This window comes from Ursus maritimus, unplaced genomic scaffold, assembly GCF_017311325.1.
Source record: "Ursus maritimus isolate PB19 unplaced genomic scaffold, ASM1731132v1 scaffold_7, whole genome shotgun sequence".
NCBI lineage: Eukaryota > Metazoa > Chordata > Mammalia > Carnivora > Ursidae > Ursus > Ursus maritimus.
In genome coordinates this window covers 9,295,417-9,318,291 of record NW_024426885.1, presented here as the reverse complement: position 1 = coordinate 9,318,291, position 22,875 = coordinate 9,295,417, and the positions used below count along the sequence as shown (strand labels likewise).

The following is a 22,875-nucleotide window of genomic DNA, read 5'->3' as shown; positions in this document are numbered from 1 at the left end:
ACTGAAGTTTTATCGAAATGTCTTAACTTTCCTTACACCAGGAAGTAAGAAAAAAAAGGGATCATGAAAGCAACAGCATTGGATTTTTTGAATAAGAATTTAAACATAGCACATCTCACTTTATCAAGTAGATTTTGGTATATAAGGCACTAGAAAAATAATATACTCATCAGCATGTCTTAGCAAAGGAGATGTCCGGTTCTGTTGCAAAATGTCATCAATGAAATCTTTTCCATTGAAGCAGTGTGAGAGCACTATATTTTACTTGTTATTTTTAGAGAGGGGGAAGAGAAAAAGAGAGAGAGGATGGGCAGAGTGGAGAGGAGAGGAGAACTAATGGCTCCATGCCCCGCTTGGAGCCTGATGTGGGCTCAAACTCACAACCCCTGAGATCATGACCTGAGCTGAAATCAAGAGTCAAAATGCTTAATCAACTAAGCTCACCCAGGCACCTCGAGAGCACCATATTTATTCTTGCTACTACGACATATATTCCTGACTCCTTGATTTTGATGAATTTTGAGGAAATTCATCTGGGATATCATCATTTGAAAGCCCAGAGTCTGGAGATTTCAGTTGTACAGCAGTTCCGCCCATTATTCTTAGCATCAGGGGCTACTCTCTTCTCCTCACGTCCCTCTTCTGATTCTTTCTAGTTATTGTGAAACATCTTCAATGTCCTTTTTCTCTTTGCCATTGGTAATAGACAATAGAAAACTTCTGAATTCTTAATCGTGATTCAATGAAAGCTAAAAGCATCTTACAAAGATAGTGATCCAGTCTTTTTAAAAATACCGTTGAAAAGGTAATGCAGTATTTGGGGCACGGAGAATTGATGGACCTATCTTTACGCACTTCATCTTTCTTCTAGATAATGCCACATTCTCTCATTGTCTTGTTATATAACTCTTTTTCTGATAGTTAATAATTAACGATGTCGACAGGCGACCCAATCTCCGTTTGAATGATGAAATAGTAAATTTCCAGGTCTTAGGCAAATGAGATCATGAAGAGCCCGTAGTGTATTTTTGGATTTATGAGGATTGACAATGAATCCATCATGGATTATAAGATAGAATGACTTTTATTCTATTCTTTCTTTTCATGAATGAATATTCTTCAGTCTTTGGACGACCCTTAAAACCGTAGAAGTCATTAAAATATCAACCTCTACACAAATAGAAGTGAAGCTGCTGAAAAAAGAAACTCAAGAACTAAGTTGAGTCTGATGGACCCTTGAAGGTGTCCTAAGGGTAACTTGAAGTGGAGTGGCTTAGAGAGCTTAGAGCGGCCTCACTGGATGATAAAGACCCAGGGTCCTCTAGGATGTTGGTTTTGCTCAAACATAGATTAAAAATTTTTCTCAGGGCATGGTCAGAAGGACTGGGTATCTGACAACAAAAATATGTACTTATTTTAGGGGCCTCTGAGTGCTATTCCCAGTGCGAACTCCACTCGAAATTTCAAAAGCGGGAGAGGAGATTCAAGTGGCAGTCCGAGAGCCCTCGCCTACTCTGAGCTGTCTCTTCTTTTCTCCAGCCCTTCTTCCTGAGCCGATTATATCCTGTAACTATAAACGGTAGCGGTAGGGGCAGGCGAAAGAAGATAGTGTACTATTGCGATCCAAAAATTATTCAACACCCACGTCCAACCCACTTGTAATCTACTATTAGAAAATCCAGAACACTGTCGAACGCTGGAGCGCTGACACCGACCAAGAGTGAGCCACAGCGCCCCCCTGGCATGATCGTAGAGTGATGCTCAAACCAATCTGTGGTGTTCTAGATCGTTACCGTAACAGTGGAACTTCCATCTCCAAGATGAATGTTTGCTCTCTTCCTAGGTCTGGGCAAGCACCCTGACTACAGGCTGATGGTAAGACCTTTTTTCTTACATAGTGACCACAGATTTCATAAACTCGAAACTAATCACTGAGAAGCCATACCACAGGACTCAGCTCACTGCTGTCTATGATGTTGGAGGCTGGATCTCTTGTGGACCCTCCCGTTTTCCTTGCATTAATCAGTGTGGGTGGTTTAGCAGGATCATGTCAGGCAGGAACATGGTGCCCGTTGCGGTGGCACTCAGGCTCTGTCAGCCTCATAAGTGAGGCTTGAAAGGTGAGTCTGAGTGCCCACTTCTTGCATGAATGCTCATCTGAGACTTGACCCTGATAGCAGTGTAGAGTGCACTGAGGCATTTTGAACAGGGAAGTGGGTTGGAAATATACATTTTATAAAGATAAAACTTGGGACATTCTTAGGAGACAGATAAATCCCTGTTAACATAGGAGTGGCACAGAGTAAGCACTCCATAAATGTGTTGTCGAATCCATCAATGTGATGGATTAGAGAGGAGGGACGGGGCAGGGAGATCCACTCGGCAGGCTCTCCTGGAGCAGGCCAGGTTCAAGAGAAGGAAGATCTAACCGTAGCAAAATGGCAGTGAGGATAAAGGGAAAGATAAGCTTGTGGATAAGTTGGATATAAGAGGTACAGAAGGGGAGGAATCCAATGTAACAACCAGACTTTCAACAGTACAACAGTTCTTCACGGATGGAGTCGATCTCCTGTTGATTCAAGTGGAAGAAAGAGACTGTGTTGGGTTTGGAGATCTGATGGGATGGATGTCCTAGGTGAGGCCACTGGAGAATGCTATGGTCTGAGCTTGGTTGGGGATGTAAGGGCTGGATCAGCACTGGAGAGGTCATCTTTGGGGCCTTCTCCTAGAAAGCTGCCCTAGAGTACATGAGTTCTTCCAGGGAAGACAGGTGTGAGAAGAGAGCTGCACAAAGCTTTGGCAGAGCAGTGAGACACCGTAAGGTGTGGGAGAGGAGAAAAAAGGTGAAGGAGAGGAGATGGGCAGATGGTCAAGGAAGGAGGGTGAACAGAGGATGTTGGTGAGTAGCTTCAGGGACGAGAGCAGAGTGGCAAGGGGGCTTTCAACGTGTCAATGCAGGTTTGCCTCTGGAGGCTGGGTGACTGGAAGTGACCGGTGTCAGGCGTCGTGTGGGTGTCTGTACCAAGGCTACTGGGGCACCGTGTGTGCGTAGCTAGATATCCAGATGCAGATGTTGTCTGTCCGGTCGGCGCCTGGCCTGCAGTGTCGGCGCCGGTGGGGCCCACTTTGGTCAGGGCTCGGGAACATCCTCTTCTGGGCTTTGTATACTGCTCTAGGATGGGAGCCCTACTCCTGTCGAGCGCACTCCCACAGTGGGTGGTACAACCACCGGAATGTGGCCACAGGGAAGAGCGCTGGGGCTGTGTGCTCGGTACAACTGACCCTCACCTCGCTGTGCCGCTTGGAATGAGAGGGCTCCTGGCTGACCTACATCACTTTCAGTTTACCTGCTTTACTCCTAGGTCATGTCTTATTTGACGTTAGAGGCGTGGTCCTCTTCCAGATAAATGAGGCGTGGAGAAGGCAAGTAGCTTGCCTGGAGTCCAAAAGCAGTGGGAAGTGGTGGAGGGGTTACCAACTAGCCTCCTCCAGAGTTCCAATGACAGTCAGCGCCGTGGATTGTTCTGATGATCCTCCACCCTGGGGTGAAAAAAATACTCCTCCTAGTGGCATTTTCTCCTCTCTTTACAGTCAGAGAGAAGGATCAGAGACTTCCGGTCCTTAAAACTTAAATCTGTATACAAAATCAAACAGAGGAAATAACCAAGTATATCTCTCTTTATTGGGATTAAAATGACCAGCTAAAGACATTCACAACCCAAGTGGAATAGAAATTCTCCCTGACTCATCCTTTAGCAAAACCCAACGCTGAGTTTCTCCTTTGTTCACAGAGGGCTGCGAGGTTCAAGTACCAAGAGGTCTTAATCCACAAAGAAGCTCTGAGGATAGCATCATGCTGTGTCTCCCCAAAGGGGTTTCCTAGATAAATTGTCCATCTTTAGAGGACCTCTGGCATTTGCTAGGTGAATTGTGGTGTGTGCACAGCACCATGCATGGATAGGATCCGATAACTTAATCTAGCACATGAGAATGGCTTCCCCAGAGAGTAGTGGCCCTCCAAGTGAATTCTGCTTGGAAGTGGGTTTATTTTAGCATTTGGGATATCTGAAACTGCCTTTCACTCAGTTGGGGCCAAATCTTCTCAGGGATATCTCAGTATGTAGATGTTTGTCATTTGAGGGTGTGGGTAGTTATAGAAATAGGGGCAGTTGGTATTTGAAATGTGATCTTGTAACATCAGATGGAGGTGATTTTTGGTTGGCGACAGTGAGAAGCAGGGTGGGAGTTGATGGCAGGAGTCAAAGAACATCTGGCATTCCGATTGAATAATGGCTGGCAAAAATGACGAGAGATGAATTCCCGTCTCATAAGTGTAAAAATACAGCTTTTAGCAAGTGGGTAGGTTTCTGGGTCTCGTGATCCAGCCCTTGTTTCGAGCTTGAGGAATTAAAGCCAGGGGCTTCTTCTCCAATGAGGGCCAACATCGAGACCTCTTTTTCTCCACTCCATAGCTTCTTTGTCTTCCACTGAGGCATCCCTGGTACAACTGAGGCAGAAGGTAACATATTTTTATGTGGGATCCCTATGGGCTCATTACCTGCACCCATGAAGGTCATCTCTGATCCAGGAAGAGTAGAAAGGTGCTCAGTTCCCAAGGAGTGAACCTCTGAATAAGTCCTCAGGCCTACAATGTATACCTTCCATGACTATGTCCCTAAAGAGATTAGGGAGGGGATTGACCTGCTCAGGCACTTCCAAGGAGATCCAAGGTGAGCTTGGTGTCCAGTCTCCAGAGTCCTGTGCACTCACGTATGCAGTGCCTTCACTCCTGTGGTGCTCACCACTGCATGCTGAGGCCTGGCCAGGCTGGTGCTGGGTCTCGTGGCTGCAGGGCCTGGAAAGGCAGGTCCAAACCTGATGGGGCAACATCAGCTTCCTGCCTTTGCCTCCCTTTCCCTGAGCCCATATCAGGGCCACCTGGCTCCTCTCAACACGAGGAGCCATGGTCCTTTTCAGCTTATGGGCATCAAAGGTCCCATGTTCTCCCCCAGGGAGCCAAGTCCTATGAGAGCTGGGAGGTAGTGGCCTACAGCTGAGTTTTTTGGCACTCTGGGCTTTGGGAAGGAAAGTCACTGGCGTATCCCATGGAAACTTGATCCCTAGGACAAAGAAGGATAGCCTCCCGTGAAGGCCCTGACCAGAAGTCAGCATGGATCAGTTGGGACTCTTATATGGTACGCATGTCAGATTTCTGTTCCTGGACGTATGCTTTCCTGTCTCCAAAGCCCGTGGGGTAGGTCTGACTACCCTTTTCTCTTTCCCAGATTAAAAACAAATGTTCACTAGGAGCTGAGGATTGAGACTTGGCTTTTATTATAATTTGAGCCGCCCTGGCTCTTCCCTAGATTCTTTTGCAGCAGCTCTAAGAGGGAGGAATCTGCTCCTCTCTATAACGGTTTCCTTAGAGCTCCTGTGTGTATTAGAATAAGAGCATGCCTAACAAGTTCTTTGGTACAACTAGTCCATCAGGGCAAACAAGGGGCTCAGGTGCTTGGTATTTGACTATGACACAGGACTGCAGCTAGGACTGTCACCGAGATGCTTGTCGTAGAACCTGACTGTCTGCGTGGAGGGAGAGTCAGCCACTCTCAGAGACCCCAAAAAAGACCGTCGGAGAAGCTCCAGCAGGGAATTCATGTGCAATGAAACTGCTTGGTCGGGCAGCAGACAAGAGAGCAGCTCTCAGGTTCTCCTCTTCAAGCCCCAGCACCCAGTAGGCTCTTTGCTGTGGGGCTGGGGCAAACCACCCACAGTTTCTTGAAGTAATTTGAAAATCATAAGTCGTTTTACGCACAATCTTACTTAATGGGTAAAGATTGGAAGCATTTTCATTAAATGTAAAAGGAAAGTATCATGGCCTTGCAAGCCCTGTCATTTTGAACAGTGTCTGAGATATTAGCCAATACAGTTAGAGCTATAGATCCATGGAGCATACATGTTGTAAAATGTTTATTTTTGCATCTGTTCGTGGAGCTCGAGATAGTCAACATGTGGGGATGGCTCAGAATCATGTCAGTAGGTTGGTAAAGGATATTTCCCCCAAATAGTCTGTAGAATGAAGAATTTGAGGAAAACAGGCTTTGTTCCCTTTTCCAAAGTTACATAGAAGGATAAATCCAGGTCAGAAATGGCATCTCCTTAGCAAGATTCTTTTCGTAATTTCAGTCCTTGATGTGTCTCAGGGTGCACCTAACTTACATTTTCTGCCCCACATATGTCTGTCTATGCAGATAGCACTACAGAGAATTCCATGTGCTACTGGTACAATAGATGTAACATATTTTTATTTGGTTCTCTCTCTCTGTTAGATAATGACAACAACTGTATACATGGGGTTTCACATGAATTGTGCAAAAGAATTGTAGAGGATGGTTGAGAGAGTGTTGTATGCACACAGCACAAAGGAAGATCCCATTGATCCTGCCAAAAAACAGTTTTCAAAAGCCTTGCCTTCCATGGTGTTCTAACTCTGGTCTCTGCGCTTTCGTCTTATCCAGACACCACCTGACCGACGACTATGCAATTTCACCGACAGGAACAGGTAAAATACTTCACTTCTACCCTCAGATCTGCTTCTCAGTTCTGATAAAGTTTCGGTTTGAAGGGACAGGTAGAGTCTCAGGGTGCATCCTTCCTTAGCCTTGTCCTGTGTGTGTGTGTGTGTGTATGTGTGTGTGTGTGTGTGTGTGTGTGTGTAGAGGCAGGGGCATAGAGAGAGGCATAGATCTCTGAAGATCAGATCCTGGTCTGATCTTGATGGGTGGTCGCTGACTGCATTGGGATCCTGGGCTCTCTTCGGCAAGGTCCTCACCCAGGTGCTCAGTGTAGGCCCTGGAGGCTCTGCAGTGCTCAAGCTTGGGACCCTGCTTGGCGGCTCCCAGGGCTCATGGGGAACAGCCCAGAGAGAGGAGGGCAGCGTGCTGGTACTGCAGCTTTCCTGACCAGGTACATGGTGTCCTAGAGATTTTGGCAGAACCAAGTCAGCTTGCCATGGAAGCCCAGAAGTGCCCATCAGGGAGTCGGGCATGCACCAGGAGCTGGAGCTCCATCCCCTGGGTGTGTCCAGTGTGGGGTGAAGTTGTCCACCACCTCCTCCATCCAGGTCATCATGGGCACTCCTTCTCTATATTGGAGCGTCCATAGGCATGAGAGGATTTGTCCATGCTAACTTTTAACTGTTGTGCTGAGATAACCTCTGGACATGGCTCAGGTGGTATTCCCTCGCCCAGGGGACTTAGGCCAGGAAGAATGTCCCTGGTCTTGCCACTGTGTGAGCTATGACTTGGGAAGATGCACCGGAGGGACTCTTCGTTCTTTCAGTTCAGGGACTTCGTCAGGTTGGCCCTGAGGCTTGGTGGAGCGCGTGACCGGTGTCAGGGGCCGCGTGGTAGTCCTGTACGGGAGGCTCCTGGGGCACCCGTGTGTGACGGCGACTGGGACACACGAATGCCAACGTGTCTGTAGGCAAACTGGGTTGGCTGCCACATCGCGGCCGGAAATGCGCCCTGGTTTTGGTCAGGGCTCAGGCCGATTGCCTGGACAACGTGCGTTTCTGCCCGGCATAGTCCTGACCTGTGGAGCTGCCCTCACAATGGCTGGAACTCCACAACTGTGGCCACCAGAGGACGCAGGTGTCATCTGCTCTAGGTGAACCTCCAAAATCCCCAGGTCCCCGCTTCATGGTGCTTGTTCCTGTGGAGCAAATGCACTCCTGGCTCCAAAGTCCCACCTGAGGCCTCCGATATGCTGTGCCCCCTCAGCCTTACCTGCTGGCGGAGCCTCTGAGGCCCTCTAAGGCCAGCACAGGGAGGACAGAGGGAGGATCCCTCTGTCCTGACCCTACTGGCTTTGGGCACCAGGTGGCACAGGGGTGAAGGACTCACACCATTCAGTGCGCAGACACAACGAGCCCTCGATGCTTAGCGGGATAATGTGCTCACACACATCCTTCTTCCCAGGGCTCTTGTTCTCAAGACACCTGTTGGGCAATGCGGTGGGAACAAGAAAGCACTTCACTCTTTCATCATGTAGTTCTTCTGGGTCCTCCACGGTAGTCCGACTCAGAGAACAGGATTGAGTCCTGCATTTGTGAATTCGGGAGGGTGCTGAAGTGAGCTGGGACGTGGGCTGATGTGTAGGGAAGGGGCAGGCTGCGGTGGTCATGGAGCAGAGCCAGATGTAAATGGCCTGAGTCTGACCCCCTACAGAAAGGCTGAGAAATCTGAATGGACTGGGAGCGTGCACGCTGGACTGGTGAAAGCATTGTCCTTCACAGACTGATGCTGCCCAGATGCATCTTGCTGTGCCTATGCAGAGGAATGTATGAGTGCTGCTGGCCTGTCCCAAGTGCCCGGCAGGGATACATTCAACCTGCTGAATGTCGCTCGCGCAGCTTAGGGAAAATTGGTGGCAGGACATAGGTGGGCTGAGGACTGGGAGAATCATGGTGGGCTCCTGGCGGCCGCCCACTCCCGAGGACGTGGAAGCATGATCTCAGGTGTGGCTGGCTGAGTTTCTTCGTCATCCTTGGTCCAGTTGGGGAGCCTCGTGTGCTGTGTGTCTGACTCTGTTTCTTTCTACAGCTGTTTGGCCTCAGACCACGCCCAGCCAGGGTGAGTCCTGGGACCCTACCCAGGCTTTTCTTTCTGCCATCCCATCCCTCTTCCCCAGGGTGGTCAACCACTGCTTTTGTGGAATCTCTGGGCACCTTAAACACTCCTCACTCATACCGACATGCTGTCAAGTTCTGACCTGGTGATATGGATTCCCATGGGAAGAGTCTCAACTTCCGTCAGTCCATGAGGTTTCATCCAGTATGTGTGGACACCATCCCGGAGAGCTGTCTGCCTGCAGTGTCAGAGAACTGGGCCACATAAAGAAGTGAATCTCATGTCATATACCTGGGCCAGCCGTGACAGGCTGAGGGGGAGAACGGTTGCTGATGACCACCGACTTCCTGTGCGAGAGGAGCCGAATAGGTGACTGCTTCCTCTGCCTTGCTCAGTGCTTTTGCAACCGCCCCAATTCCCTTTGAGTCATAGCGGCATCCAAAAGAGCAACAGGCTGGGACAATATTATTTGAGGGGATGGGGGTGTACTAGGGATGCAGAGGTGCTCTCGGTACGGGGATCACCTGCTTGCCCATGTTGGGACCTTCAGCTGGCCCCACTCTTTTTTTCCTACTTTTAGGATATACAAATCTTCAGATCTGCATGAGGCAGGATAGATAGTTGGCAGAAGTTTTCTCAGGCACAAAGAAGAGGTGTAGGCGTTTCGAGATGTAGGACCTGGGCTAATTCACACAAGGGCTTTGTCCTCATAATGAGCTGGTAGAGGAGAAAATCTCGCCTGTAACGCCCTCAGGAGCCGGCAGGATGATGCGTAAAATCCAAAAGGATGCCTGCCAACAACAGTTTTCAGAGACTGCCTAGCTGATGTCTAACTCTGGTCTTTCTTGCCTTTGTTGAATGTCCAGACAATCACCTGATTCTTCCAGCCATGCAACTTTCACCATGAGAAATAGGTGATTTCTTACTCCTACCTTGTGGTAGATCGTTTTCTCGTGTTCTAGATGAAGTCAGTTTGGAAGGAGGTGGTGAGTCTATGGAAAAGTTCTTCCTTTAGCCTTGCTGTTCATCGGTCTGTGTGTGTGTGGTGTGTGTGCATGCTAGCATGTGTGTGTGCAGTGCACTGGCAAGAGGTTAGAGACAGGTTCTGTGCTGATCGTGTGATCCTGGCCAGGCATCGGCATTTGGGATCCAAGCACCGTTGGCAACGAACTCCCCAGCAAAAGCAGTGGAAGCCTTGGTGGCTTTCCAGTGCTGCTGTAGGACCTCGTTGCTGTGTCTCTCACTGATGGGGCACACAGCCCAGAAGAGGAGGCCTAAAGGTATTTCAGGACTCTTTCTTGCTCAGGGGTACCATGTTCTGGGATTTTAGTGGTAGCCAACTTTGCTTTCACGAAGCCCGGTGGAAGTCGCCCACGGGCGGAGGGGCCTCTGATTAGCAACCACGTAGCTTAGCTCCGACCTCCGGCATGCCCAGTGGGTGAGGTTTGTCCACCACCCCCTCCCATCCAGGCTAGTAGTGGCCTTTCTTTATGCATGGCATCCAGCTTGTTTTATCGGGAGTTCTCTGTTTTATCTTTGTTTTAACATTGACCTTTCGGACATGCATAGTGTGTACTCCTCGCTCAGGGGATTTAGGCTTGTAGCAGTCCCCGGGTCTACAAAGGTGAAGCTAGATCTTGCAAGATACACCTAGAGGGACTCTCTGCTCTTTCTCCTCTGTGGATTCTGGCCAGTTTCGGGCCCTTGAGGTTGGTGAGCTGCGGAGTGATCGGCAAGAAATACAGGTCCTGGCATTGGAGGTTCTTTTGGGGAAAACACCGTGCGTATTACTCACTTCGTGGACACTCAATCTGACTTCAATCAAGTCTGCAGGCACTGCTGGGTGGCTGGGGCTTTCACGCTCTGTGCCCTGAAATGCCCCAGCCAGGTCTGGAAGCCTGTGGCCTATTGGAAATAGATGGGTAATCCGGGCGCTAGTTCTGTGCAGAGTCCCACTGGGTGGAGCTGTCCCACAGCCTTGCTGCATGAATTCTCACAACCAGGCCACCAGGAGATTTTAGGAAGTCATCCAAGTTTAGAAAGAACCTCCAAACTTCAGGTCCCCTGTCATGGTGCTTTATTCTGCATAAAATGCACTCCTGAGCTAAAGTCCCACTGAGCTTCTCCGGATATGCTGTGCCCCCCAGCTCATCAGTGTGGCAAATAGGGCTCCCTATGCCCACAGGACAGTAGTAGACTCTATCTCCCGGACCATACACGTTTATGGGGTGTAAACAGGTACAGGTGGAGGATCACACCATTCAAAGGCAGACACAAATGAGCCCCCTGAAGCTTAGCGGAGGATGCTTCACACACCGTTTTCCATGGCCTTTGCCTCAGAGCACACCTTGTTGCTGCAGCGTGGGAAATAAGAAAGGACTTTCTCTAAATTAAATTATTATTTCTTCTGGTCTCCTCCATGTGTTTAATTAGAGAACAGATTGGTAGTCTTGCATTAGAATTGTAAAAGCAAAGAAAGAGTTAGATCGGGGCTGAAGTGTAGGTGGCTCAGGTATATTGAAAAAGCTAATGAGCTGATGTAATGTGGTCTGTTTCACCTCCACAGCAGCAGCTGGCGAAACTCAAGCGATTCATGACGCATCCGACCGTGGCAGCCGGTCTTTCGGTGACTGACTCCGGCCCAGATGCACCATGGTGCTCATGCAGAGGAAAGCGGAATACGGCGGTTCGTCCTAGGCCCTGGCAGGAACATTCACCCGTGTTTGAACGTCATTCTCGTATCACGTTTAGGTAAAGCAATGGCGGCATTATAGGTGGGCTCCCAGAGGGACTGGGAGAATCACAGGCTCGGCTCCTCAGCCCACCCAGGACGTGTAACTCAGCATCTCAGGTGGTTGACTGAGTTTCTTCATCCTTTAATCCAAAGGGAAGGTTCTGGGTGCCCGTGTGTCTGACCTGTTTTTCTCGACAGCTGCTCTGTCTTCAGACCACTGCCCAGCAGATCCTGGGCCAACTCCACCAAGTTTTTTTCTTCTCGGCCATCCCATCCTTCTTCCAGTGGTCGTGAACCTACTGCTTGTAATCTCTGGCACCTTAAATTTCCACTGTCACCGACATGCTAGGTCGTGGGTTCCACTTAGACATGGATTCACAAGAGTCTCAACTTCCCATCAGTCCATGAGGTTTCATCCAGCGGGACACTGTTCCGAGCGTGGCGGCCTGCAGTGCTGGGAACTGGCCAGATGTATGGGGGTACAGATGACCCAGTTGTCAGCGACACCTGGGCCGACAGGCTTGAAAGTGGGAGAGACACTGCTGCTGATGACCAAATCACCCGCATATGAGAGAGTCATCAGGGCAGGCTGCTTCCTGAGTTCTTGCGCCAGTGCTTGCAACCTGCCTCAATTCTGGAGTCATAGGCTGGCTACTATGGGCTGGTATGCAAATTTGAGGGCTGGGGTGTACTAGGGGATGAGGTGCTCGTACTGGGATACCCGAAGCTGGTTCATGCTGACCGGCCACGCCCCCGGACTTTACACGTTAGATATGGGAGAACTGTCACATCTATATGAGTCGCGATAGCACAGGTGGCAAAGCCAGTGTCAAAAGAACATGGCGGTGGCTTCGTAGATGCAGGACCGGCCGGGTTTTTTACAGGACCTTTGTTCTTTGAAAATATAGCAGAGGAAGCGCAGAGTTTACCAGCACACCCAGTGGTGGAGGTGCAGTGATGATGTGTAACTGTCAATATGTCTGAAAAACAAAGCCAGAGACTGCTTATAATGTCTAACCCTGGTCTCTGTCTTTGTTACCATATGCAGATACCACCGGATCCCCAGCTATGCAACTCCATTAGAAAATCAATGGTGTAATGATGGTCGCGCACCCTCCAGGATCGACTCCAGTTGTAGAGAGTTTTGGTTTGGAAGGAAGGAAGAATCTTCGTCGTGTGTTCTTCCCTAGCCTTGCCCCTTGTGTGTCTTTGTGTGTGTGTGTGTGTGTGTGTGTGTGTGTGAAATCCCAGATATAGAGAGGTTCCCCAAGATCCAATCTGGTTCTGAACTTAGAGCTGGAGAGGTTCCTCATTGGGATCCTTGTTCTTGGCATCCTCCTCAAGTGCTCAGTGTAAGCCCCGAGGCCCTGCAGTGATACATTACGGACCCTTTTGTGGCTCCCGAGGATGGGGCAGCCCAGAGCAGAGGAGGGGCGGTGTGCTTGGCACTGCAGCTTCCTGAAGAGGGGCATGATGTTCTTGGGTTTTGGCAGAAGGGTGTCATGCCGTCGAAGTCTGGCGGGCCCATCACGGCCCGCGTCTTTGGCATGCACCAAAGTAGCTTTGGAGCTCATCCCGGTGTGGCCTCGTGAGGGTGAGTGGTTGTCTCATTCTCCTCACCAGCCACCAGATCGGGGGCGCTTTGTTACATGGAGCGACTTAGGCTACACTATTGGATTGTCTCTGCTTTACCTGTGCTGAAGATTAACTCGGCACGCTCAAAAGGTAAATTGTCCCCACTGTCACTGAGATGCTGGGCACCGTGGTTCTTCCCTGTTATTATGATCTACAAGAGCTCCCTAACTTCCCATCAGTCTGGCGGGAGGTGTCAGCCGGAAACCCTGGTAGAGATGGCTGGCCTGCAGTGTCAGAGAACTGGCCACATGTGTTATGACTGTGTGCTTTGCTTTGGCTGCACCAGGCTGACAGGGTTTGAGGTGGCAGAATGTCATGAAGACCACCACTTCCTTGCAAAGGAGAGCCATCAGGGCAGGCTGCTTCCTCTGGCTTGCTCTAGTGCTTGCAACCGCCTTCTCAATTCCTTGGAGTCATGCATCCAATTGGGCTGGGCTCGAAGGGATGGGGTAAACAGGGATGGAGGTGGCTCGGTACTGGGACACCTGAAGTGGCCCATGCTGACCCCTCAATGGCCCTGACTTTACCAACGCAGATGGTGGACAACCTCAGATCTGCATGAGGGCAGATAAGCAGTGCGGTAAGTTTTCAGGCACAGCGAACATGGCAGGCTTCGAGACGCAGGTACCGGCTGACCTACATGGCGGCTCTTGTCCCAGAAAGAGGCCCGCAAAGACAGGGTGTTCCGCTCAAAAACACCCAGGTGGGACGCTGTGTAGATGGTGACGCAAAATTCTGTTAGCGTCGCCAACAACAGGTTACATCGCTTCCATGATGTTTAACTCTGGTCTCTGTCTTCTTGTTCGGCCCAGACACCACCTGGATCCTCAGTTATAACTTCTCAACAGCAGAACAGGTGTATGAGTTTCACCAGCCTCCTAGGATCGTTTCCTGCTCAGACAAAGTTTGGGGCCTGAAGGAGGTGGCGATTCTCATGGGGAATTCTTTTCTTAGCTGTTCTCGGGGTCTGTGTGTGTGTGTGTGTGTGCAGTGTGTGTGTGTGTGTGGGCAGAACCTAGCGTGTACATAGAGGGATGATAGGCCCCCTTTGGAAGATCTAGATCCTGCCCGATTCTCGAGGCCAGGGCGGACGCATTGATCCTGCTGCCTGTTTGGCAATGATCCTCCCCTGGCGTGCCTACGAAGTGGAAGCCCTGGTGGCCTCAGTTGCTGGGACCTGCTTGTGGTTCCTTCACTATGGGCACAGCCCAGAATAGGTGAGGCCCTGTGCTGGTACTGCACTCCTCTGCCCAGGCGTGATAAACAAGATTTTGGCAGAAGCGACGTGTCATGGAAGCCCCGAAGGTGCCCACTGGCTGCAGGGGTCTCTGGCATGCACCAGAGCTGGGAGCTCCATCCTGCGCCCCAGTGGGGGTGAGGCTTTCTGGGTTCACCACCCGCCCTTCATCCAGCCTGGGGCTCCTTCCATTGGAGCGCTCCCAGGCAGGAGCCAGTGGATCGGGATGTCTCTAGCCTCTTGGCCTGTGCTGCACCAACCTGGAGTCACGGTCAGTGGTAATTCCCCTGCCCAGGGGACTGACGGAATAGTCCCCTGGCTCTCGGCAATGCAGTTTATGACCCAAGATACACCCAGGGGAATTTCTATTCTTTCCTCCCTCAGGGACTCTGTCAGGTTTCAGTCTGAGGCTGGTGAGCGCGGCGTGACCCGTGTCAGGGTCAGCGCGGAGGTTCCGTACGGAGTTCGGCAATCGTGTGTGACTTACTGACTGACACCACCCAGACGCCAACGGTCTGCAGGCACCGGCTGTGGCTACAAATACGCTCGCCCGGAAATGCTGTCCCGGTTTGGTTGGTGGGCTCAGGGCTTCATTAGAAGTTGACAACGGCGCTGCTCCCGGCATGAGTCCCACCCGTGGTGAGCCGCCCCACACGCGGCCGGAACTCCCCACAACTGTGGCCACTCAGAGGACGCAGGGTGTCATCTGCTCAGGTGAACCTCCAAAATCCCCAGGTCCCCGCTCATGGTGCTGTTCCTGTGAGCAAATGCACTCCCGGGCTCCAAAGTCCCCACCTTTGAGCTCTCCCCGGATAGTGCCAGGCTCCCCAGCCTTACCTGCGGGCGGCAGGCTCCCTGGTGGCCTGGACAGGGGGATTGAGCAGCGGTGACCTCCGTCCTGGGACCACACGTTTTGGCACCAGTGGCAATAAGGGTGGAAGGACTGGCGCCACCATTCAGCGCACAACAAACGAGCCCCTTGATGCTTAGCGGGATACGGTGCTCAGCGACACCGGTTTTCCCGTAGCTCGTTTCAGAGCATCCTTGGGAATGCGGTAAAAGAAGTACCACCTTTTTCATCATTGTATTCTTCTGGGTCCTCCACGAGGCTCACCAGAGAACAGATTTGTAAATGTCCATTGTACCTTCCGAGGAGGGTGCTTAAAGAGCAGTTGGGACGGGGAAGGATAGAAGGGGCAAGGTCGGTGGTCCAGAAAGCTATAATGAGCCAGATGCAAATGGAAGCCTGAGTTTAACTCTTATGGAGAAGCGCTTCGAGAAATCTTGAAGTGACTGGGAGCGCTGCACCCGGAACGGTGAAGTTGGGGTCCTTTCTGTGACTGACTCGCCTGATGCATTCTTGCTGTGCCTATGTAGAGGGAATGCAATGAGCATTGCTGGCTCCGTCCTAGCTCTGGCAGGACATTCAACCTGCTTTGAATGGTTGTAGCTCTCGTGCACTGTGCCAGGGTGGTCAGTCACTAGGTGGCAGGACATAGTGGTCTTCTGTAGAGACTGGGAGAATTATAGGTGGCCTTGGCTCCGCCCACCCGAGGACGGAGCTACTTATCTGTGTGGATGGCTGAGTTTCTTCATCCTTGTCTCAGTTGGGGCGCCTGGTGTGCTGTGTGTCTGACTCGTGTTTCTTTTTCACAGCTGCTGGCCTCAGACCACTGCCCCCAGAGCTAGGTGAGTCCTGGGACACCCCCACCTGGCAGGCTTTTCTCTTATGGCATCCTGATCCTTTCTTTCTCTCAGGGGTGGAAGCTCCAAAACCACTGCTTTTTTGTGGGAATCTCAAGCACCTTAAATTTCACTGTCACCGACATGCTGGTCGGTTCTGACCAGACATGGGATTCATGCTGAGGTTCCTGTAACTCCACACTCAGTCCATGAGGTTTCATCCAGGTATTGTACACTGTCCCGAGAGCTGTCTGCCTGCAGTGTCAGAGAACTGGCCACATGTGTTATGAATCTCGAGCTGTCGGGCGGGTTAACTCCTGGGGCTGACAGGCTGATCGGGAGGTCGGTCCCCGACGGACCACGGACTTCCTGCATGAGAGAGCCAATGTATGGTATTGCTTCCTTCGCCTTGCTCTAGTGCTTGCAAACTGCCCCAATTCTGGAGTCACAGCTGCATCCAGGCTGGGCTGTAATATTTAGGTGGATGGGGCAAAATGTATGATGACGTGCTCGGCACGGGGATACCTAGTTGGCTTGGCTCCATGTTGACCCTCAATGGCCCTGACTCTTTTTTCCGACTTTAGGATATGGGACAACCCTCAGATCTGCATGAGGCAGGATAGATAGTTGGCAGAAGTTTTCTCAGGCACAAAGAACATGGCAGGCTTCGAGATGTGCAGGGACCTGGCTGACCTACACAAGGGCTTTGTCCCAGAACAGCTGGCAGAGCAGGAAACCTGCCCAGAACACCCAGTGGGATGTGGCAGGATGCAGACGTGCAACTGTTAGGATGCCTGCCAACAACAGTTTTCAGAGACTGCTTTCCATGATGTCTAACTCTGGTCTTTGCCTTTGTTGAAATGTCCAGACACCACCTGGATCTCCAGCTATGCAACTTCACCAGCAGAAACAGGTAAACATTTCACTCTACCCTCCTAGGATCGTTCTCAGGTTCTAGATGAAGTTTGGGTTTGGAAGGAGGTGGTGAGTCTCATGGGGTGTTCTTCCTTAGCCTTGTTCATCGGGTCTGTGTGTGTGTGTGTGTGTGTGTGTGTGTAGAACTGGCAGATAGAGAGACATGAGGTCTCTGAAGATCAGATCCTGGGTCTGATCTTCGAGGGTGGACAGGTGACTGCATTGGGATCCTAAGCATCTGTTTGGCAACGAACCTCCCCTAAGTGCTTAGTGTAAGCCCTGGTGGGCTTTCCAGTGCTGCTGGGACCTTGCTTGTGGCTCCCATCGATGGGGCACAGCCCAGAGAAGAGGAGGGCTCTGTGCTGGTACTGCACCTTTCTTGCCCAGGGGCATCATGTTCTGGGATTTTGGCAGAAGCAACTTTGCCACGGAAGCCCAGAAGTCGCCCATCAAGGGAGGGGTCTTGACATGCACCACTAGCTTTGGAGCTCCATCCTGGGCATGCCCAGTGGGGGTGAGGCTTGTCCACCACCTCCCCTCCATCCAGGTTATAGGGCTCCTTCTTTATATTGGAGCATCCTTAGGCATGAGCGGATTGGGATGTCTCTGCTCTTTTACCTGTGCTGAACATTAACCTCTGGACATGGTCAGTGGTAATTCCCTGCCCAGGGGACTTAGGCCAGGAAGAAGTCCCTGGGTCTTACAAATGTGTGAAGCTTATGACCTTAAGATACACCCGGAGGGGACTTTCTGTTCTTTCTCCCTCAGGGACTCCGTCAGGTTTGGCCCTGAGGCTGGTGAGTGGAGGTGACCGGTGTCAGGGCCGCGTGGAGGTCCTGTACGGAGGCTCCTGGGGCACCGTGTGTGATGACGACTGGGACACCAACGACGCCAACGTGGTCTGCAGGCAACTGGGCTGTGGCTGGGCCACGTCGGCCCCGGGAAATGCCCGGTTTGGTCAGGGCTCAGGGCCGATTGTGCTGGACAACGTGCGCTGCTCCGGGCATGAGTCCTACCTGTGGAGCTGCCCTCACAATGGCTGGAACTCCCACAACTGTGGCCACTCAGAGGACGCAGGTGTCATCTGCTCAGGTGAACCTCCAAAATCCCCAGGTCCCCCGTTCATGGTGCTTGTTCCTGTGAGCAAATGCACTCCCGGCTCCAAAGTCCCCACCTGAGCCTCTCCCGGATATGCTGTGCCCCCCAGCCTTACCTGCGGGCGGCAGGCTCCTCAAGGGCCGCACAGGGGGACGAGCAGGGGCAGGACCCCTCTGTCCTGGACCCATACGGCTTTGGGCACCAGTGGCACAGGGGGTGGAAGGACTGGCCACCATTCAGTGCGCAGACACAACGAGCCCCTGATGCTCGGTGGGATCATGTGCTCAGCGCACACCCGTCTTCCCAGGCCTTCGTTCTCAGAGCACATCCTTTGGGAATGTGGTGGGAAAAAAAAGCACCTCACTCTTTCATCATTGTATTCTTCTGGGTCCTCCACGAGGCCGACTCAGAGAACAGGATTGCAGTCTGCATTGTGAATCTGAGAGGGTGCTGAAGAGCAGCTGGGACGTGGGCTGAAGTGTAGGAAAGGGCAGGTCGGTGGTACATGGAAAGCTAATGAGCCAGATGTAAATGTGGGGCCTGAGTCTGACCCCCTACAGAAAGGCTGAGAAATCTTGGAAAGACTGGGAGCATTGCATCTGGACTGGTGAAGTTGGGGTCTTTCTAGACTGACTGCCCAGATGCATTCTTGCTGTGCCTATGCAGAGGGAAAGCAATGGCTTTGGTGGCCTGTCCTAGGCCTGGCAGGAACATTCGACCTGCTGAACGTCAGCCCTCAGACACAGCCAGGGGGGCAATGGTGGGAGGACATAGGGTGGTGCTCCCAGAGGACTGGGAGAATCATGGTGGGCCCTGGCTCCGTCCACCCGAGGACGTGTGGAATCATGATCTCAGGTGTATTGACTGAGTTTCTTCATCCTTTGGTCCAGTTGGGGCACCTGTGTGCTGTGTGTCTGACTCGTGTTTCTTTCTCACAGCTGCTCGGCCTCAGACCACGTTCCAGCCAGGTGAGTCCTGGGCCACCCTACCCAGGCTTTTCTCTCTGCCATCCCATCCTTCTTCCCCCCAGGGTGGTCGAACCACTGCTTTTTGTGGAATCTCTGGGCACCTTAAATTTCCCACTGTCACTGACATGCTGGCTCGGGGTTCTGACCAGACATGGGATTCACAAGAGTCTCAACTTCCCATCAGTCCATGAGGTTTCATCCAGTATGTGGACACTGTTCCGAGAGCTGGCTGCCTGCAGTGTCAGGGAACTGGCCACATGTGCCATGAATCTCAGCTGTCATACACTCTGGGCTGACAGGCTGAGCGGGAGAATGGTCGCTGATGACCACCGACTTCCTGTACGAGAGCCATCAGGGCAGGCTGCTTCCTCTGTCTTGCTCAGTGCTTGCAACTGCCTCAATTCCTTGGAGTCATAGCTGCATACCATGGGGCTGGGACAAAATTTGAGGGGATGGGGGTGTACTAGGGGATGGAGGTGCTCTCGGTACTGGGACACCTAGTTCGCTCCATGTTGACCGTCAATGCCCCTGACTCTTTTTACCAAGCTTAGGATATGGGAGAACTGTCACATCTATATGAGTCAAGATAAGACAGGTGGCAAAGTTTTTCAGGCACAAAAGAACATGGCAGGCTTCGAGATGTGCAGGGACCTGGCTGGCTTTACAGGACCTTTGTTCTTGAAAAGATAGCAGAGGAAGAGAGTTACCCAGCACACCCAGGTGGGAGGTGGCAGGATAGATGTGTAACTGTCACGATGCCTGAAAAAACAGTTTTCAGAGACTGCTTTCCATAATGTCTAACTCTGGTCTCTGTCTTTGTTACCATATGCAGACACCACCTGGATCCCCAGCTATGCAACTTCACTAGGAACAACAGGTAAATATGTCAGTGCACCCTCCAGGATCGGACTCAGGTTGTAGAGAAAGTTTGGGTTTGGAAGGAAGTGGAAGAATCTCAGGTGTGTTCTTCCTTAGCCTTGCCCCTTGTGTGTCTCTCTCTGTGTGTGTGTGTGTGTGTGTGTGTGTGTGTGTGTGTGTGTGTGTAGAACTTGCAGATACAGAGAGATGAGGTCTCTGAAGATCCAATCCTGGTTCTGAACTTAGAGCGTGGAGAGGTGTCCTCATTGGGATCCTTGGTTCTTTTGGCAAAGATCCTCCCTCAAGTGCTCAGTGTAAGCCCTGGAGGCCTCTGCAGTGATACTGGACCTTTTTGTGGCTCCCAGGGATGGGGCACAGCCCAGAGCAGAGGAGGGCTGTGTGCTGGTACTGCAGCTTTCCTGAAGAGGGGCATCATGTTCTTGGGTTTTGGCAGAAGGGTGTCATGCTGCCACGGAAGCCCATAAGTGGCCCATCACGGCCCGTGTCTTGGCATGCACCAGTAGCTTTGGAGCTCCATCCTGGGTGTGGCCCGTGAGGGTGAGGGTTGTCCACCTCCTCACCGCCACCCAGATCGGGGGCGCTTTGTTACATTGGAGCGACCTTAGGCTTACGCTCATTGGAATGTCTCTGCTCTTTTACCTGTGCTGAAGATTAACCTCGGGGCACGTTCAAAGGTAAATTGTCCCCACTGTCACTGAGATGCTGGCACGTGGTTCTTCCCCAGACATGGGATTCACAAGAGTCTCAACTTCCCATCAGTCCATGAGGTGTCAGCCAGTCCCGAGAGATGGCTGCCTGCAGTGTCAGAGAACTGGCCACATGTGCCATGACTCTCAGCTGTCTTACACTCCGGGCTGACAGGCTGAGGGGGAGAATGGTCGCTGAAGACCACCGACTTCCTGTGCGAGAGCCATCAGGGCAGGCTGCTTCCTCTGGCTTGCTCAGTGCTTGCAACCGCCTCAATTCCTTGGAGTCATAGCTGCATCCAATGGGGCTGGGACAATATTTGAAGGGATGGGGGTGTACTAGGGGATGGAGGTGCTCTCGGTACTGGGACACCTAGTTGGCTCCATGTTGACCCTCAATGGCCCTGACTCTTTTTTTACCAACGTTAGGATATGGGACAACCCTCAGATCTGCATGAGGCAGGATATTAGGTGGCAAAAGTTTTCTCAGGCACAAAGAACATGGCAGGCTTCGAGACGTGCAGGTACCTGGCTGACCTACACAAGGCCTTTGTCCCAGAAGAGCTGGCAGAGCAGGAAACCTGCCCAAAACACCCAGGTGGGACGTGGCAGGATGCAGACGTGCAACTGTTAGGATGCCTGCCAACAACAGTTTTCAGAGACTGCTTTCCATGATGTCTAACTCTGGTCTCTGCCCTTCTTGCCCTGTCCAGACACCACCTGGATCCCCAGCTATGCAACTTCACCAGCAGAAACAGGTAAATATTTCACTCTACCCTCCTAGGATCGTTCTCAGGTTCTAGATGAAGTTTGGGTTTGGAAGGAGGTGGCGATTCTCATGGGGAATTCTTTCTTAGCCTTGTTCCTCGGGTCTGTGTGTGTGTGTGTGTGTGTGTGTGTGTGTGTGTGTAGAACTGGCAGATAGAGAGGGATGAGGTCTCTGAAGATCAGATCCTGGGTCTGATCTTCGAGGGTGGCCAGGTGACTGCATTGGGATCCCAAGCGTCTGTTTGGCAATGATCCTCCCCTAAGTGCTCAGTGGAAGCCCTGGTGGGCTTTCCAGTGCTGCTGGGACCTTGCTTGTGGCTCCCATCGATGGGGCACAGCCCAGAGAAGAGGAGGGCCCTGTGCTGGTACTGCACCTTTCTTGCCCAGGGGCATGATGTTCTGGGATTTTGGCAGAAGCGACTTTGCCATGGAAGCCCCGAAGGTGCCCATCAAGGCAGGGGTCTTGGCATGCACCAGGAGCTTTGGAGCTCCATCCTGGGCGTGCCCAGTGGGGGTGAGGCTTGTCCACCACCTGCCCTCTATCCAGGTCATGGGGCTCCTTCTCTGTATTGGAGCGTCCTTAGGCATGAGCGGATTGGGATGTCTCTGCTCTTTTACCTGTGCTGAAATTAACCTCTGGACATGGTCAGTGGTAATTCCCTGCCCAGGGGACTTAGGCCAGGAAGAAGTCCCTGGGTCTTACAAATGTGTGAAGCTTATGACCTTAAGATACACCCGGAGGGGAATTTCTATTCTTTCTCCCTCAGGGACTCTGTCAGGTTTGGCCCTGAGGCTGGTGAGCGGCGGTGACCGGTGTCAGGGCCGCGTGGAGGTCCTGTACGGAGGCTCCTGGGGCACCGTGTGTGACGACGACTGGGACACCAACGACGCCAACGTGGTCTGCAGGCAACTGGGCTGTGGCTGGGCCACGTCGGCCCCGGGAAATGCCCGGTTTGGTCAGGGCTCAGGGCCGATTGTGCTGGACAACGTGCGCTGCTCCGGGCATGAGTCCTACCTGTGGAGCTGCCCTCACAATGGCTGGAACTCCCACAACTGTGGCCACTCAGAGGACGCAGGTGTCATCTGCTCAGGTGAACCTCCAAAATCCCCAGGTCCCCCGTTCATGGTGCTTGTTCCTGTGAGCAAATGCACTCCCGGCTCCAAAGTCCCCACCTGAGCCTCTCCCGGATATGCTGTGCCCCCCAGCCTTACCTGCGGGCGGCAGGCTCCTCAAGGGCCGCACAGGGGGACGAGCAGGGGCAGGACCCCTCTGTCCTGGACCCATACGGCTTTGGGCACCAGTGGCACAGGGGGTGGAAGGACTGGCCACCATTCAGTGCGCAGACACAACGAGCCCCTGATGCTTAGCGGGATAATGTGCTCAGCGCACACCGTCTTCCCAGGCCTTTGTTCTCAGAGCACATCTGTTGGGCATGCGGTGGGAACAAGAAGCACCTTCACTCTTTCATCATTGTATTCTTCTGGGTCCTCCACGAGGCCGACTCAGAGAACAGGATTGCAGTCTGCATTGTGAATCTGGGAGGGTGCTGAAGAGCAGCTGGGACGTGGGCTGAAGTGTAGGGAAGGGCAGGTCGGTGGTACATGGAAAGCTAATGAGCCAGATGTAAATGTGGGGCCTGAG

The 22,875-nt window shown here is 52.0% G+C and overlaps 1 protein-coding gene across 1 annotated transcript in view; it reads left to right on the top strand.

Annotated features, from left to right (window-relative positions):
• The window catches only part of DMBT1 (deleted in malignant brain tumors 1), a 96,118-nt gene that overhangs the window by 13,989 nt on the left and 59,254 nt on the right, over positions 1-22,875 (top strand). Inside the window, exons 6-7 of the mRNA XM_040624307.1 lie at positions 17,603-17,961; positions 21,949-22,359. Coding sequence (XP_040480241.1) covers positions 17,603-17,961; positions 21,949-22,359 — 770 coding nt within the window. The remainder of the gene's footprint in view (positions 1-17,602; positions 17,962-21,948; positions 22,360-22,875) is intronic.